The sequence below is a fragment of the Artemia franciscana genome, chromosome 13 (assembly GCF_032884065.1).
Source record: "Artemia franciscana chromosome 13, ASM3288406v1, whole genome shotgun sequence".
NCBI classification, from domain to species: domain Eukaryota; kingdom Metazoa; phylum Arthropoda; class Branchiopoda; order Anostraca; family Artemiidae; genus Artemia; species Artemia franciscana.
Genome location: NC_088875.1, coordinates 17258985 through 17277519, shown reverse-complemented (window position 1 = coordinate 17277519; position 18535 = coordinate 17258985). Strand labels below are relative to the sequence as shown.

At 36.4% G+C, this 18535-nt stretch overlaps 1 protein-coding gene across 4 annotated transcripts in view; it reads right to left on the bottom strand.

Annotated features, from left to right (window-relative positions):
• LOC136034590 (solute carrier family 2, facilitated glucose transporter member 14-like) overlaps positions 1 to 18535 on the bottom strand; it is an 86793-nt gene that overhangs the window by 62050 nt on the left and 6208 nt on the right. Inside the window, exon 1 of one of the 4 annotated variants that reach the window (XM_065715860.1) lies at positions 15294 to 15312. The exons of 2 other annotated variants lie outside the window; for them this stretch is intronic. In XM_065715860.1, coding sequence (XP_065571932.1) covers positions 15294 to 15296 — 3 coding nt within the window. In that variant the 5' untranslated portion in view covers positions 15297 to 15312. Of the gene's footprint in view, positions 1 to 5642; positions 5820 to 15293; positions 15313 to 18535 lie in introns of those variants that run through there. One more of the 4 variants, XM_065715858.1, reaches the window with a different exon arrangement.

Sequence of the window (18535 nt, the reverse complement as noted above, 5' to 3'; positions counted from 1 at the left end):
GTCAAAGTTTGTAACTTGCAGCTTCTCCCACGGGGACTGTGGGGGAGTAAGTCGTCCCGAAATACATAGTTGTAAGGTTTTTCAACTATGCTGAATAAAATGGCTATATCAGGATTTTGATCGGACGACTTTTGGAAAAAAATGAGCGTGGGAGGGGGCCTAGGTGGCCTCCAATTTTTTTGTCACTTAGAAAGGGCACTAGAACTTTTCATTTCCATTCGAATGAGCCCTCTCGCAAAATTCTAAGACCACTGGGTCGATACGATCACCCCTGGAAAAAAAATAAATAAACACGCATCCGGGATTTGTATTCTGGCAAAATATACAAAATTCTACGTTTTTGTAGATAGGAGCTTGAAACCTGTACAGTAATTTTCTCTGATACGCTGAATCTGATGGTGTAATTTTCTTTAACATTAAATGACTCTTAGGGGGTGTTTCCCCCCATTTACTAAAATACGGTAAATTTTCCCAGGCTCACAAGTTTTGATGGGTAAGATTAAACTTGATGATGAAACTTATATATTTAAAATCTGCACAAAAGTGCCATTCTTGTGATGTAACTCTTGGTATCAAAATTCTGTTTTTTAGAGTTTTGGTTACTATTGAGCCAGGTCGCTCCTTACTACAGTTCGTTACCACGAACTGTTTGAAATTACCTCTACTTGTAAGTTCCATTTATGTTGGAAATAAAATGAAAAAAAGAAGTTTTTTAACTGACATTAACGAGTGACATTAACGAACAGAAATTACTCCGAGGGACTTTTCCATCTTCAACGCCTTGCTCTTTACGCTAAAGTTTGACTCTTTTTCTCAACTTTACTTTTTAAAACAGTAAAAGACTTTAGCGTAAGGAGCTGGGCGTTGATGAGGGAAAAACCCTTTTAATATACAGAGTAATTTCTGCTTGTTTTAAGTTTTAATGTCGCTTCTTACTTTCAGTTAAAAAACTTGTTTTTTTTTTATTTTATTTCTGAAGGTTTTGGATTAATACATTTTTTTTTTTCTGTTTTTCTGTTTCCCATCCTGGCATCTCCAATGAATTGTGGGACAGAATAGAGGCAGTTCAAAAAACTTGTCTAAGAATAATTTTCAAACAGGGTAAAGGGCCTTACATTTCCCTTCTTCGGAGAGCAAATCTAGTCACCCTTAAGGAAATGAGAGTACAAATTTCCTTGTGTTTTGCCAACAATAACGTGCATAACCCTTGTACTACTTCTCTTTACCCTAGTGAACATTTAACAAACCGCCACGTCAGGGGGCGGATCCAGGATTTTTTTTTTGGGGGGGGGGGGGTACATAAATGGTTGCTCTGATAAACTTGTGGACAAAGAAATACCAGCAATTTAAAGGGAACCGCAACAATTTCTACGTTGTAGGTAGGTAGTGGACATGGACTTTAATTTAATATAAAATCTGATGAGTTCTATTGAAATTAAAGTCAATTAGATATATTGATACAAAAAAATTAAGTTTATAAGAACCACCTCGCCATAAAAAAAATTAAGAGGTTGTTCACCCTCTATAAAAAAATAATATATTTAATCTTTTCTGCATAATTTGTAGCATTTGCACTCCTGGCGACTATAGCGAGTTAGTTAAACTTTGTATTGTCAAAAAGAAAATTCGTACCATATTTTGGTATCATACATTCTTTGCAACTAATTGTTAATTAATTATTAAATAATAGTTCGTTTAATGGTATAGCAGGAAAAATAGAACAAAGAAATAGAAATATAATGCTTTCTTAATGTTGCTATTAGCAGCGGATTAAGTCAGAATTCTAAATCTCCCCTCCTTGTTAATACGAATGAAGATTTTCGCCTCCCAGTTGGCATTTGTGGTAAGACGGACAGATTCCCATGATAAACCTAAATTTAATTGAATACTTTTTGGGGACATGTGTCATTAATAAAAATCTAACAGAGACTGTAAAAAGTGGTCATTGACTGCTTTAGTATAGGTAATTTTTATTGTTTTTTTTTTACTAAGGGGTTGAATTGTTTCTTGGAAAGGTCTTAGACTTGAGACTGTTCATTGACTGCTTTTGTAGTTTGCTTTGGTAGTTCTACAGCAAGACTCGAGTCTTGGTATAACAAATTTAAATACTCTCGGGACGTTTTTTTTCGCTCACATTAGTTATTAATTAGCTTGTTTTATGTATCTATAATTCTTATTTCAGTAGAAGATCATGCAAAATTTTACTTATACTACTATATATAAATTTTTCCTGAATTTATTTTGACGGTAGAATAATAACCAAAACGATAAATCATTCTTTTTAAAACAAAACCTTTGTTTCTTATTCGGCCCTTGTGCTGTGTTCAATTTATCTCTAGGATTAGACGCAGCTTACCCTTAGCCATTCTTCTTGTAATTATTTATACAATACAATTTTCTTATATATTTATTAACCGGCAGTTTGGTGTCTGCACCCTACTTCTTCTCTAGACTTTGTTTAAACAGGTTACAACTAATTAATGCTTGACTGAATCGCTCCTGAACAATCCGAGTGGTTAGTCCCTTGGTGTAATTAAATTAAAAAAAACTATTTTTTTTAGCTGAAAGTAAGGAGCGACATTAAAACTTAAAACGAACAGAAATTATTCCGTATATAAAATGGGTTGTCCCCTCCGCAATCCCTCGCTCTTTAAGCTAAAGCTTTTAATTGTTTTAAAAAGTAGAATTGTGGCAAAGAGTCAAAGTTTAGCGTAAAGAGCGAGGGATTGCGGAGGGAAAACCCATTTTATACACGGAGTAATTTCTGTTCGTTTTAAGTTTTAATGTCGCTCCTTACTTTCAGCTAAAAAAATAGTTTTTTTTACTTTAATTTCTGAACGTTTTTGAATTAATGCATGTTTGGTTTTAGCTCTCCGCACATAAATTATTAAAATGAAATTTGTATATTAATTCTTTCTTTGGCTAAATGGCTTTCTCTTAGTTTTGATCAGACGATTTTGAGAAATAAGGGGTGGAGAAGGAGGCCTAGTTGCCCTCCAATTTTTCGGTTGCTTAAAAAGGCAACTAGAACTTTTAATTTTTAGCGAACGTTTGTATTAGTAAAAAATATACGTAAGCTATAAATTAGTAACTTACGTAACAAACTTTCATAATCTTATATTTTTGTTATGTATAAAAGGGGGTTTGTATCCTCGTTAATACCTCGCTCTTTACACTAAATCTTAAGTTTTGTCCCAATTCTTTAAGAATGACCCCTGAATCAGAAGGGCCGTAGAATAGATAGTTGAAATTACTAAAAATACTTTAGCATAAAGAGCGACGTATTTATCTCCTCCTAAATACCTCGCTCTTTATGCTAAAATATTTTTAGAACCCCTCATATGCGTAATAATCTCTGTTCGTTTTAAGTTTCAATGCTACTCCTTCCTTTCATTTGAAAAAACGTTTTCATGTTTATTTTTCATTGTTTTCTTATAGTAATGCTAGAAAATCCTGCGCCCTTTTCATTGAATTTTTCTTCCCCCATGACAGATTCCTCCAAGGAAAGATCCTCCGACGTAGCCCCCTTCCCTCAGCCCCACCCCCCAAACAAAATAAAATCCCCCTGAAAACGTCTGTACACTTCCCAATAGCCATTACTATATGTAAACACTGGTCAAAGTTTGTGACTTGCAGCCGCTCCCCCAGGGATTGTGGGGGAGCAAATCATCCCAAATGCATAGTTATTATGGTTTTCGACTATGTTGAACAAAATGGCTATCTCAAAATTTTGATCCGTTAACTTTGGGAAAAAAATTAGCGTGGGAGGGGGCCTAGATGCCCTCCAATTTTTTTGGTCACTTAAAAAGGGCACTAGAACTTTTCATTTCCGTTAAAATAAGCCCTCTTGCGACATTCTAGGACCACTTGGTCGATACGATGACCCCTGGAAAAAAAAAACAAAAAAAAAACAAAAAAACAAATAAACACGCATTTGTCTTCTGGCAAAAAAATTAAAAAATTCCACATTTTTGTAGATAGGAGCTTGAAACTTCTACAGTAGGGTTCTCTGATACGCTGAACCTGATGTTGTGATTTTCGTTAAGATTTTATGACTTTTAGGGGGTGTTTCCCCCTATTTTCTTAAATAAGGCAAATTTTCTCAGGCTCGTAACCTTTGATGGGCAAGACTAAACTTGATGAAACTTATATATTTAAAATAAGCATTAAAATGCGATTCTTTTGGTGTAGTTGTTGTTATCGAAATTTAATTTCTTAGAGTTTTGGTTATTATTGAGCCGGGTCGCTCCTTACTACAGTTCGTTAACACGAACTGTTTGATTTATGCATTCTTAGATGCTCCGATTACAGCTCAATCTCTTCTTTTGAGGGGAAATTTTGACTTCAGAACACAAATATGTAAAGTATTTGAAGGGACTGCAGCCAGGAGGTATGTATTATAGAAATAAGTTTCTGATTATTGAATAGAAAATTTGTCGCTCTATTTTTTGACACCCCACTACAACAATGTCAAGCATGGCAATCTAGAATGCAAACCCGAAACAGGTTTTATAATTATTTTGGAAATATAAAAAAAATAAATGTCGGCTTTAAGATTTGATTAGATCAAAATATTCACCAGATTTTTATTACTTCTATTGACATAAAAACCGCCAAAATCACTAATTCAGGAACGTCAGGCAAACTCCAAATGTTTAACATGGGAATTATAGGAAGATTCTTTGAGAGTTCGTCCTGCCTTAAGAAAGACTGCTCAACCACAAAAGGCCGTTGAATATGAATGAAAAGTATTTTTAAACAACTCGGGACTTTAGCGCAAAGAGTGAGGGCTAAAGAAAGTGCAACCCCCTCATATACAGTATAATTTCTGTTCCTTTGAAGTTTTAATGCTGCTCCTTACTTTCAGTTGAAAAAAAAACATTTTTTCAAACAAAATAAAAAATTAATAACTGCTTCGGCACTAAAATATCTCAATATACAAGAATATAACTTAGTCAGTCTCACCTCCGGAACGGTTACTTTGGAAAACCTAAGGGTTTTGGTATAATTGAGGGGAAAAATATCTCCCGCAAAAGAAATATACGGGTGGAAAAATTATCGTAAGTCACTGAGTTTTGTGACCTCAATTTGATACTTAGGATCTGTGTAACAAGCGTTAGGGAATCATACAAAGAGACCACCAAAATAATTTCTGAGAAGGGATGGGCTAATTTTAGGGGCTTAATTATTAAATAGTTCGGAATAATGGTAACAAATTAACACACTATAAATATGGTTGTTTACAGTTATCATCACTATTATGAAAATGACTCGAGTTCAAATGAGGCAAATACGCAGAGGCTAGAACAAAATTGTCTTCTTTCTTCCTAAGGTGGGTCATCCCCCATCCACGCCTCTTATGGCACCGACAATTATATGTAAGGTGCCATTTAAACATACTTACTCTTCATTTGAACCAACCGGCCATGCCCCCTCCTACCGACCTTCAATGTAAATAAAGACATCTCTCTAAAAGTAAGCAAAAGATAAAGACCCACTACTGAGATCCTCCTCAATTTCTAGCCTATTTTATAAGAAAAAAAGTGGTTGATAATTCTTTCTTTTGGGGAGTGACAATATGTACTAGCTCTGTAGAACAATTTATTCATTCAAAAAGGAAAGAAATTTTATCTTTGACTTACACAGAGTTGGAAAAACAAATCCGAAAACCGTGTGTACATTTTAACGGGATGAAATGGAAGGCGTGAAAAGAGTCGTCTGTATTGCAAATAACACTATTAAACACAATAAGATACTGACACAAATGTGCAATGCCAAGGGTATCAGGAAGTTTTTTTGTTCAACCCAAATTGATTCCTTGTTACTTTTGGCACTGTCTTGGATATAACACGTTCTGCGAATCTGGCTGAGTTAATCTTTGCTGTTCTCATCTAAAATATCACAATCAGTTTTCTAAATAAATTGAAACTGCGTAGCTCAAAATTTATTTTTCTTTTTTAAATTCGCCTTACCCCTAAAGTTGATTATCTCAATACAAATGGGAACTAATGTGCTCTGCGGAGGTCCATACCTAGACATAGAGGAGGAATTTTGCCATAGAAAAGCTTTCGGCATTGTATAATTTATAAATCAATGTCTATTTTGTATTGTTCTTAGCATTTCAGAGTCTGTGACCGCAAGTTCTCTCAACTTGCGAAGGCAATGGGGGTCGAAAATCTCCAAAGTATGTCGTGTTCTTTACTTTATTTTCAAGCTCTCGATGAATTTAGAAATGTTTGGGGAGTTTAGTAAAGACTACTCGAACTTTAGATATCCTTCTAATGGATTCTTCCTTTAAAGTCAACCTCGGATTCCAAATATGCAATTTGTTACCTTTTTCGATAAGGGAGGTGTGATAAATAACACCGTACCTAAATATTCTTCGAAAGTTAATTTATGACTTTGGGCACTAAAGTGCCGTAAACATGATAACATTTTTTCTAATTAATAGTTACCACCACCCAACGAGTACTTGCTTGGCATTCGTATTTTGGAAAGAGTCGTTGTTTCCAAAGGTTTGTTTGCTGTTTGTCATAGAGTGCATCTGATTTATTACCTTTGGTCCTGCCTCTAGCCCTGTCTCTTGTACTTGCAGACCATCTTCTGTTTTATATGTTTCCTCCATCATTTGTCCGTTCATTAAGCATATAGAAACCGATCTATGAGTACCCCCTAAATCATGAAGTGCTCTGGTCCGAGATGCTACCTTTATGAAGGTCTGCTGTCATAACAGACAGAAAAATACACGTTAGATGTTCAACCAAAATATTATCATTCAGAGTATTTTAGCTTTTGGTGCTGTGGATTAACTAATATGAAGATATAAAAGAAGCTACGCTTTTACTTAACGTATTAACGTATCAAGGACAGTTAAAATTAAATCGACGCAGCCATATATATCTCGTTAGAAAAATCAGGAATTCAATTTCTAATGAAAAAAAAATCTTTGGGTTTAATTATTCAATTTTGGTAGTAGTGGGGGCCAAATAAACAACGAATAGCATGGATAACAAATCAACACAAAATAAGCTAAAACATATGGCCCACGCAGCATAAAAAGGAGCTGGTGCCCTTTGAAGATGTAGATGACTTCGGAATTCAACATACAGTTAACGTTGAATCATGCGGATAAGAATTATCGTCAAATTTAACTAATTAGTTTTTTATTTATTTTCGCAGTTCAACGCGATAACAATGATGAAAATGTAGTACAGCCCTATAAACTTCATAATTTTGAAACAACCAAGTGAAAAACCTTAGAAATTTGCTGTTTTAGTTATGAATAAATCCAATCTGAATCCAAGGAAGAGGGGGGGGGCAAAAATTTGATGCCTTCTGTACTTTAAAGATTTCACTTTCAGCAATGATTAGCACAAATGATCTAATCTCAGAAATAACAGCTTTAAAGGTATTATTTATGCTTGGATACATTGAGAGGTCTTATTTGCGGCATTAGCTTATCTTTGCTTGATTCTGTCTCTCTTAGCCCAGCTAGGGCTATGATTGGACACTGGGATAATATTTGAAACAAAGAAACACAAGAAAACGTCAAATTTCTTAAATAATATGGATTGCGTATAGCAAGTTCTGATAAATGCCAAATTTTGTGTAATAAGTTCGGTATTAGTTCATCTTTATTTGGATCTGCCTCTCTTAGCCCAGTTAGAGCCAGCATTAAGCTAGGGCAAATATTGAAAACAAAGCATCACAAGAAAAACATCGACTTTCTTAAACAATATGACCTCTGTATAATAAGTTCTGCCAAGTTCCATAAGAATAGAATTTATTTTTCTTAGATTTTCAAGTTGAGTGGAATGCTCATGTTGATGTTATCTAATAAATGCTTATTTGTGTTTTCTGTGTAGAACAGATGTGTTAAAAATATGTTTTCTGATTAATGATGGAAGTCTGTCATGAAACGTCTTTGACAGTTTTAGCAAGATAATTCCAACTCATCTATAAAACATGGAAACCTTTATGAACAGCTGGATTTTAAGATAAACCAATTTCGGTTCTATGTAAAAAAAAAAAACCTTTGTTCGTCTTATTTTATCTATACATACCGCTTAACTTACCCATTGGTGAATCAGTTCGATTGAGCCCCCCCCCCCCTAGTTTTTTACCAATCAAGCAATAGAGGGTTGAGCAATTTAAGGACTCATATTAAACTTAAATACAAGAACCTAACCAGGGAATGGAGGGATTGGTGTTTATGCCCTCCCTTCGCAAAAAATATACAAAAAGAAACGATATATCTTTAAAAATTGCTAATTTTCGTATAATTATATTGTTTTTGTGAGTAATAGCCCAATCTCTCTGAAGAGGTATCCCCTAAAACAAAACGTATATGGCTTAATGCAACTGTTAAAATTATAATATAATTCTTATCGAAATTAGATTAAAAAAAACAAGTTTTTTTAACTGAAAGTAAGGAGCGACATTAAAACTTTAAACGACCAAAAATTACTTCGTATATGAAAGAGGCTGCTTCCTCATCAACGCCTCGCTCTTTACGCTAAAGTTTGACTCTTTCTCTCAATTCTTCTTTTTAAAACAGTAAAAAACTTTAGCGTAAAGAGCGGGGCGTTGATGAGGAAGCAGCCTCTTTCATATACGAAGTAATTTCTGGTCGTTTTAAGTTTTAATGTCGCTCCTTACCTTCAGTTCAAAAAACTTGTTTTTTTTTATTTAATTTCTGAACGTTTTTGAGTCAATGTATGTTTTGATTTTGGCTCTCCGCAGAGGAATAATTAAAACAAAATTTGCATTTTTTTTTTTTTTTTGCTAAATGGCTTTCTCATAATTTTGATCGAATGATTTTGAGAAAAAAAGAGCGGGGGAGGAAGCCTAGTTGCCCTCCGATTTTTTGGCTAATTAAAAAGGCAACTAGAATTTTTAATTTTTTACGAATATTTTTATTAGTAAAAGATTTACGTAACTTATAAATTAGCTTACGTAAAGAACTTTTGTATTCTCATATTTTTATTACATATATGAGGGGGTTCGCCCCCTTGTCAGATCCTCGCTCTTTACACTAAAGCTTTAATTTTGTCCCAATTCATTAAGAATGACCCCAGAATCACAAAAGCCGTAGAATAAATAGTTGAAATTACTAAAAATACTGTAGCGTAAAGAGCGAGGTATTAGGAGGAGGTGAGCCCCTCAAATGGGTAATAATTTCTGTTTGTTTTAAGTTTTAATGCTGCTCCTTACTTCCAGCTGAAAGAACTTTTTCGTATTTATTTTTTTATTGTTTTTTTTTAAATAATGCTAGTAAATCCTGCGCTCCCTTCATGGAGATTTTCTTCCCCCATGACAAATTATCGATAGAAAGTTCCCCCAGCATATCCCCCTCTTCTCAATCCCTCCCCCAACCAAAAAAGTCCTCCTGAAAACGCCTGTACACTTCCCAATAACCATTACTATATGTAAGCACTGGTCAAAGTTTGTAACTTGTTGCCCCTCCCACGGGGACTGTGGGGGAGTAAGTCGTCCCCAAAGACATAGTTATAAGGTTTTTCGACTACGCTGAATAAAATTGCTATCTCAGAATTTTGATCCGTTGACTTTGGTAAAATAATTAGCGTGGGAGGGGGCCTAGGTGCCCTCCAATTTTTTTGGTAACTTAAAAGGGCACTAGAACTTTTCATTTCCGTTAGAATGAGCCCTCTTGCAACATTCTAGGACAACTGGGTCGATACGATCACCTCTGGGAAAAAAAAAACAAAAAAAAACAAATAAACACGCATCAGTGATCTGCCTTCTGGCAAAAAATACAAAATTCCACATTTTTGTAGATAGGAGCTTGAAACTTCTACAGAAGGGTTCTCTGATAGCTGAATCTGATGGTGTGATTTTCGTCAAGATTCTATGACTTCTGGGGGGCGTTTCCCCCTATTTTCTAAGATAACGTAAATTTTCTCAGGCTCGTAACTTTTGATGGGTAAGACTAAACTGGATGAAACTTATATATTTAAAATCAGCATTAAAATGCGATTCTTTTGATGTAGGTATTGGTATCAAAATTTCATTTTTTAGAGTTTTGGTTACTATTGAGCCGGGTCGCTCGTTACTACAGTTCGTTACCACGAACTGTTTGACAAAACAGTTTTTAAAGATTTACATTTAGAGCTCGTGCAGCTTAGTTTGCCCTACTTGAGATCAATTCCAACGATATATCAACATTCTCATTCTTGATTCTCTTCTTTCATCATTGGCAATGGCCTAATTTGTGCAAGGGATTTCTGAATTTTTGTAGAAATCAGTAAGATCAAAATTAACTGTCGGTAAAGAACTTTGTAAAATTTTATTTTGAGAATTTTTCTTTTATTGTGTCCATTACCCACGTTCCTGTCCACGGGTTCTGGCGTATTCCCCCGGAAAAAAACCTCCTCAGAGAATTTCCCTGCCCGAAAAAGATTCTCTTCTGGAAAACTGCCCCAAAATCTCCAGAGCAGAAAACTCCAAGGGGAAGATTTTTCTTCCCCGCTATTTAGGAAAAGTAACATAACAGCTGAAGAAAACTTATTCAAAAAAAGATAAAACTGGGGAAAAACAAAGAAATATGATTCATCGATATTAGCAGCATATTATAAAGTACAAATTCCAACATTTTTTGTTTTCTTTTTAGTTTATTGATATAGCCTATGGCTATGCGGGACCATCAGAGGGGGGTTGGGGATAAATTGTAAAAAGTGCGTTCCAAAGCATAGAAATAAGCATAAAGGTAGCAATCTAGAAATGTATCTCTTTTTGTTCTAGCATCTCCCCTTCAGAAGAGGCCTAATTCTAGGCCTTTAACAATGTTTACAGTTATCTTATGTAAGCAAAAACAAAATTTACGTTTAAAATATAAACAATGTTTATCAAACAGTTCGTGGTAACGAACTGTAGCAAAGAGCGACCCGGCTCAATAGTAACCGAAACTCTAAAAAACTGAATCTTGATACCAATAGTTATACCAAAAGAATTACATTTTTATGCTGATTTTAAATATTAAGTTTCATCAAGTTTAGTCCTGCCCATCAAAAGTTACAAGCCTGAGAAAATGTGTCTTATTTAACAAAATAGGAGGAAACACCCCCTAAAAGTCATAGAATCTTAACGTAAATCACACCGTCAAGTTCAGCGTATCAGAGAACCCTACTGTCGAAGTTTCAAGCTCCTATCAATAAAAATGTGGAATTTTTGTATTTTTTTTGCCAGAAGACAGATCATGGATGCGAGTTTATTTGTTTGTTTTTTTTTCCCAGGGGTGATCGGATCGACCCACGGGTTCTAGAGTGTCGCGAAGGGGCTTATTCTAACGGAAATTAAAAGTTTTAGTGCCCTTTTTAAGTGACCAAAAATATTGGAGGGCACCTAGGCCCCCTCCCATGCACATTTTTCCCCCAAAGTCACCGGATAATTTTGAGATAGCCATTCTGTTTAACTTGGTCGAAAACCTAATAACTGTGTTTTTGGGGACGACTTAATTCCCCACAGTCCCCGGGGGAGGGGCTGCAGATTACATACTTTGACCATTGTTTACATATAGTAATGGTTATTATGAAGTGTACAGTCAATTTCGGGGAAATTTCGTCACGTTGGAGTGGGGGTGGGTCAGGGGGAGGGGTCACAAGGGAGGATCTTTTCATGGAGGAATTTATCATGAGGGAAGAGAATTTCCATGAAGAGGGCGCAGGATTTTCTTGCATTATTAAAAAAAATGAGAAAACGAATAATTTGTTTTTCAACTGAAAGTAATGAGCAGCATTAAAACTTAAAACGAACATGAAATATTACGTAAATAAGGGGGTTCATCTCCCCCAAAATACCTTGCTCTTTACGCTAAAACATTTTTAGTAATTTCAACCATTTATTCTACGGCCTTTGTGATTCAGGGGTCATTCTTAAAGATTTAGGACAAAATTCAAGGTTTGGTGTGAAGAGCGTGGTATTAAAGAGGGGGTGAACCCCCTCATATACGTAATAAAAATACACAAATATAGAAGTTCGTTACGTAAGTTAATTCGTAAGATACGTATGTTTATTAGTAACAAGATGTTTGTAAACAAGAGCTCATATGACATTTGTGAAGAGGTCGGAAGAGCCAAGAGCTCGTACGGTATGAGCTCTAGCAAAATTCTAAGAATCAATAGATTGCTTGAAAAGGAAAATCAGAGGCTTCATGCCGGTCAGGATTTAAAATAAGAGCTCTGAGTTACGGGGTCCTTCTAAATATCAAAATTCATTAAGATTCGATCACCCGCTCGCAAGTTAAAAATACCTCAGTTTTTCTAATTTTTCCTCTCCCTTCAGCCCCCAGATGTTCGAATTGGGGGAAAAGACTTTATCAAGTCAATTTGTACAGCTCACTGACCCGCCTACAAATTTTCATCGTCCTAGCACGTCCAGAAGCACCAAAACATTGAACCCCACCACCTAACTCCCCCAAAGAGAGCGAATCCAGTCCGATTACGTCAGTCACGTATCTACGACATTTATAAGCATTTTCCAAGATTTCTGGTTTCTCCCTCCAACTCCCCCCAATGTTAAAAGATCTGGTCGGGATTTGAAATAAGAGCTCTAAGACATGAGTTCCGGTCACCCGTTCTTAAGTTAAAAACACCTCAATTTTTCTAATATTTCCAAATTGACAATCCCCGGCTCTCCCAAAGAGAACGGATCCGTACCGATTATGTCAATCTCGTATCTATAACTTGTGCTTATTCTTCTCATCAAGTTTCATCCCGATATCTCCACTCTAAGCGTTTTCTTACATTTCCGGTTTCCAAGATTTCTGTTTCCCCCTCCAACCCTCTATGTCCCCGGATCCGATTTCAATTGAGCATCTGAGACATGAGATTCTTCTATATATCAAGTTTCATTGAGATCCGATCACCCATTCTTAAGATACCTCGATTTTCATGTTTTCCAAGAATTCCGGCTTCCCCCTCCAACTCCCTTCAGTGTCACCGGATCTGGTCAGAATTTAAAATGAGACTTTTAAAGTACAAGATCCTTCTAGATATCAAATTTCATTAAGATCTGATTACCTGTTCGTAAGTTACAAATACCTCATTTTTTCTAATTTTTCTGAATTACTCCCCCCCCCCCAAACACAACCAAAGAGAGTGGATCCGGTCCAGTTGTGTCAGTCACCTATCTTGGACTTGTGCTTATTCTTTCCACCAAGTTTCATCTTGATCTCCCCGCTTTAAGCGTTTTCCAAGATTTTTGGTCCCCCCCTCCTAATGACACTGGACCTGGTCGGGCTAAAGAATAAGAGATCTGAGTTTCGAGGTCTTTCTAAATATGAAATTTCATTAAGATACGATCACTCTTTCGCAAGTACAAAATACCTCATTTTTCTAATTTTTAGAATTAACCCTCCTCCCCCCAACTCCCCCAAAGAGAGCAGATCCTTTCCGGTTATGTCAATCCCGTATCTAGGACTTGTGCTTATTTTTCCCACCAAGTTTCATCCCGATCCCTCCACTCTAAGCATTTTCCAAGATTTTAGGTTCCGCCCCCCCCCCAACTTCCCCTTGTCCGGATAAGGTCGAGATTTAATATAAGAGCTCTGAGACATGACACGCTACCAAACGTCAAATTTCATTAAGATCCGATCACTCCTTCGTAACTTAAAAATACCTTATTTTTGTAATTTTCAGAATTAACCCCCCCCCTTCCACTCCCCCAAAGAGAGCGGATCTGTCCCGGTTATGTCAATCAAGTATCTAGGACCTGTACTTCTTTTTCTGACCGAGTTTCTTCCCAATCCCTCCACTCTAAGCGTTTTCCAAGATTTTAGGTTCCCCCCTCAATTCCCCCCAATGTCACCCGATCCAGTCGGGACTTATAATAAGAGCTCTGAGACACGATATAATTCCAAACTTCAAACTTCATTAGGATCCGATCGCTCCGTCGTAAGTTAAAAATACCTCATTATTCTAATTTGTTCAGAATTAACCCCCCCCCAACTCACCCAAAGAGAGTGGATCCGTTCCGGTTATGTCAATCACGTATCTAGGACTTTTGCTTATTTTTACCACCAGGTTTCATCCCGATTCCTCCACTCTAAGCGTTTTCCAAGATTTTAGGTCCCCCCCTCAATTCCCCCCAATGTCACAGGATCCAGTCGGGATTTAAAATAAGAGCTCTGAGACACAGTATCCTTCCAAAAATCAAATCCCATTTAAGATCCCATCACCCATTCGTAAGTTAAAAATACGTCATTTTTTCTATTTTTTCGAATTAACCGGCCCCCCACTCCGCCCCCCCAGATGGTCAAATTGGGAAAAAGACTATTTCCAATTTAATCTGGTTCGGTCCCTGATACGCCAGCCAAGTTTCATCGTCCTAGCTTGCCTAGAAGTGCCTGAAGTAACAAAACCGGGACAGACAGACAGACAGATCGACAGACAGACAGACAGACCGACAGAATTTGCGATCGCTATATGTCACTTGGTTAATACCAAGTGCCATAAAAACTAAAAAAATCTAGTTGAATTTTTAATTAGCCGAAAATAGGAGGGCAACTTGGAGGAACCCCCGCCCCTTTTTTATCAAAATCGTCAGATCAAAATTATGAGAAAGCCATTTAGCGAAAAAAAAAATTAATATGCAATTTTTTTTTTATTTATTCATGTGCAGTGAGCCAAAATCAAAACATGTATTAATTCAAAAACGTTCAGAAATTAAATTTTAAAAAAAAGTTTTTTTTAACTATAAGCAAGGAGCGACATTAAAACTTAAAACGAACAGAAATTATTCCGTATATGAAAGGGGTTGTCTCCTCCTCAACGTCTCGCTCTTTACGCTAAAGTTTTTTTTTATTGTTTTAAAAAGTAGAGCTGTGACAAAGAGTCAAATTTTAGTATCAAGAGCGGGACGTTGAGGAGGGGATAACCCCTTTCATATACGGAATAATTTCTGTTTGTTTTAAGTTTTAATGGCGCTCCTTACTTTCAGTTGAAAAAACTTGTTTTTTTCACTTAATGCAAAAAGAAGCACTTTCTTTCATTTTTAGCCAGAGACAAAAAGATTTTATTATAAGTACTTTGGAAATTGTAAGGATGGCCGGCAGTTGATGGGGAGGGTCTTGATCACTTTAGAGCCCTAAACGAATAAATAACTACCGGTTGTATCTCTTAGTGTGAACAAAAAAAAAATAGTGTAATGACTGTGAGGATATTTTCTTGAACAACGGAGAAAAAAATGGCATGTGGAGTTTAAGAATAGAATATTCAACAATAAATTTAATTATTTCTCTAGGTGCTCAACAATTTATTTAATATGTGTTAACTTACCATCTAGTTCTTTGGCCATATAGAGAAATACCTTACGTCATGTTTTATTTGAAACTTTTTGTATGATTCCTAATTTTCTCACTCCGAAGAGTTCGTTGGGACTCATCCAAGCTAATCCGCTGGCAGAGCTGAACGCATCCAGGGTGAACTAATAACAAAAGTTAGGTAACCTGTGATTACAGCAATGAAAGGGAAAACCAATAGGAATTGATCAAAATTACATAGCTGAATTGTTTTACGGTTAGTTTTTAAGAGGGTTATTTTTTTATGGTTAGTTTCTTATATATTGGTTTTTAAGATGATTTATTGTATAATAATTATGTTTAGCAATTGACATGTTTTTCCATTTATTATAGGTTTGGGAAGGGTATTCCCTTGTCTATAGAGCTTTGTATATGACAATATATGTAATTTATTGTTTAACTTTGTTCGTTTGTTGTACCAGAATAAATATCTATCCACTTATCTATCTAAAATATTCATGATTAAAGCTACTCTAGCTATTGCCTAGTTTCAATCATTTTTCTTAGATGCAATTTCCAATGATTCTGAGGTAAGCTGCCTTAAGAAACAGGAAGAAAGTGTCTTTCGTAAAAACTAAGTAAGAATAATCTGAGTTATTTCAATTGAGTTTAAGCTGCTAAATAACTTAATGTAGCTATTGCACCAATGGTTCGTTATTTCACAGTTTATAAAAACACTTTGGCGTGCAGTTTCAAAAAATTGCACGCTAAGGGGGAAAAAGACCATCGTGAGTTACCAATTAACATTATTTTTAATTAAGTTGATTTAGATTTTAATTTTAAGAGCCGGTAGCATCTAGAAATATTTCCCACTGCTCATTCTGCGGTTTTCATAGCTCTATGATAATAAGTCTTATATTTTCGTTAGCTATCTCGTTCTTTAACTTAGTTTTTATGGCACTTGGTATTAATCAAGTGATATATAGCGATCGCAAATTCTGTCGGTCTGTCGGTTTGGACAGACCGACCAAAGACCAAAATTTGAAGTTTGGAAGAATATTGTGTCTTAGAGCTCTTATTTTAAATCCCGACTGGATCCGGTGACATTGGGGGGAATTGAGGGGGGAAACTAAAATCTCGGAAAACGCTTAGAGTTGAGGGATCGGGATGAAAATTGGTGGGAAAAATAAGCACAAGTCCTAGACACGTGATTAACATAACCGGAATGGATCTGCTCTCTTTGGGGGCGTTGGGAGGGGGATTAATACTGAAAAATTAGAAAAAATGAGGTATTTTTAACTTACGAAGGAGTAATCGGAAATAAATGAAATTTGAAGTTTGGAAGAATATCGTGTCTTAGAGCTCTTATTTTGAATCCCGACTGGATCCGGTGACATTGGGGGGAATTGAAAGGGGAACCTAAAATCTCGGAAAACGCTTAGAGTTGAGGGATCGGGATGAAACTTTATGGTAAAAATAATCATAAGTCTTAGATACGTGATTGAAATAACCGGAACGGATCCGCTCTCTTTGGGGGAGCTGGGAGAGGAGGGTTAATTCTGAAAAAATGAGGTATTTTTAACTTACGAAGGAGTGATCGTATCTTAATGAATTTTGATGTTTAGAAGAATATCGTGTCTCAAAGCTCTTATTTTAAATACCAACCAGATCCGGTGAAGGGGAAGTTGGGGGGACGGAACCTAAAATCTTGGAAAACGCTTAGAGTGGAGGGAACGGGATAAAACTTGGTGGAAAAAATAAGCACAAGTCCTAGATACGGGATTAAGATAAACGGAACAGATCTGCTCTCTTTGGTGGAGCTGAGGGGGGAGGGTTAATTCTAAAAAAAAATAGAAAAATTATGTATTTTTGACTTACAAAAGAGTGATCGTGTCTTAATGAAATTTCATATTTATAAGGACCTCGAAACTCAGGTCTCTTATTTTAAACCCCGACCGGGTCCAGTATCATTAGGGGGGGGGGGGCAGGAAATCTTGAAAAACGCTTAAAGCGGAGAGATCAGGATGAAACTTGGAGGAAAAAATAAGCACAAGTCCAAGATAGGTGACTGACATAACCGGACTGGATCCGCTCTCTTTGGTGGAGTTTGGGGGGGGGTTGAGTATTTTGGAAAAAATAGAAAAAATTAAGTATTTGTAACTTACGAACGGGTGGTCAAATGTTAATGAAATTTTATATCTAGAAAGATATTGTGCTTTAGAACTCTCATTTTGAATCTCGGTGCCATTGAAGGGAGTTGGAGGGGGAAACCGGAATTCTTGGAAAACGTCAAAATAGAGGTCTCTTACGAATGGGTGATCGGATCTTAATGAAATTTGATATATAGAAGAATCTTATGTCTCATATTCTCCATTTTCAATTCGAATCGAATCCGGAGACATAGAGGGTTGGAGGGGGGAAACAGAAATCTTGGGAACCGGAAATCTTAGAAAACCCTTAGAGTGGAGAGATCGGGATGAAACTTGACGGGAAGAATAAGTACAAGTTATAGAAGCGAGATTGATATAATTGGTACGGATCCGTTCTCTTTGAGGGAGCTGGGGGTTGTTAATTTGGAAAAATAAAAAATGAGGTATTTTCAACTTAAGAATGGGTGACCAGATCTTAATGAAATTTGATATTTAGAAGGCACTCATGTCTCAGAGCTCTTATTTCAAATTCCGACCAGATCTTTTGACACTGGGGGAGCTGGAGAAGGAAGCCAGAAATCTTGGAAAACGCTTATAAATGTTGTAGATACGTAATCGACGTAACCGGAGTGGATCCGCTCTCTTTGGTGGAGTTAGGTGGTGGGGTTCAGTGCTTTGGCAAGTTTGGTGCTTTTGGACGTGCTAGGACGATGAAAATTGGTAAGCGTGCCAGGGAGTTGCACAAATTGACTTGATAAAGTCGTTTCCCCGATTCGACCATCCGGGGGGCTGAAGGGAGAGGAAAAATTAGAAAAATTGACGTATTTTTAACTTACGAGTGGGTGATCGGATCTTAATGAATTTTGATATTTAGAAGGACCTCGTGACTCAGAGCTCTTATTTCAAATCCCGACAGGCATTAAGCTTCTGATTTTCCTTCTAAGCAATCTATTGATTCTTAGAATTTTGCTAGAGCTCACACCATAAGAGCTCTTGGCTCTTCCAACCTCGTCACAAGTGCCCTCGCCATATGAGATCTTAGCTCTTGTTTTTTTTGTTTATCTGCTTGAAATAAACCGACGAGGTGTGTCTTCCACCATAAATGTTTTCATCTATGAAGTATGTACGC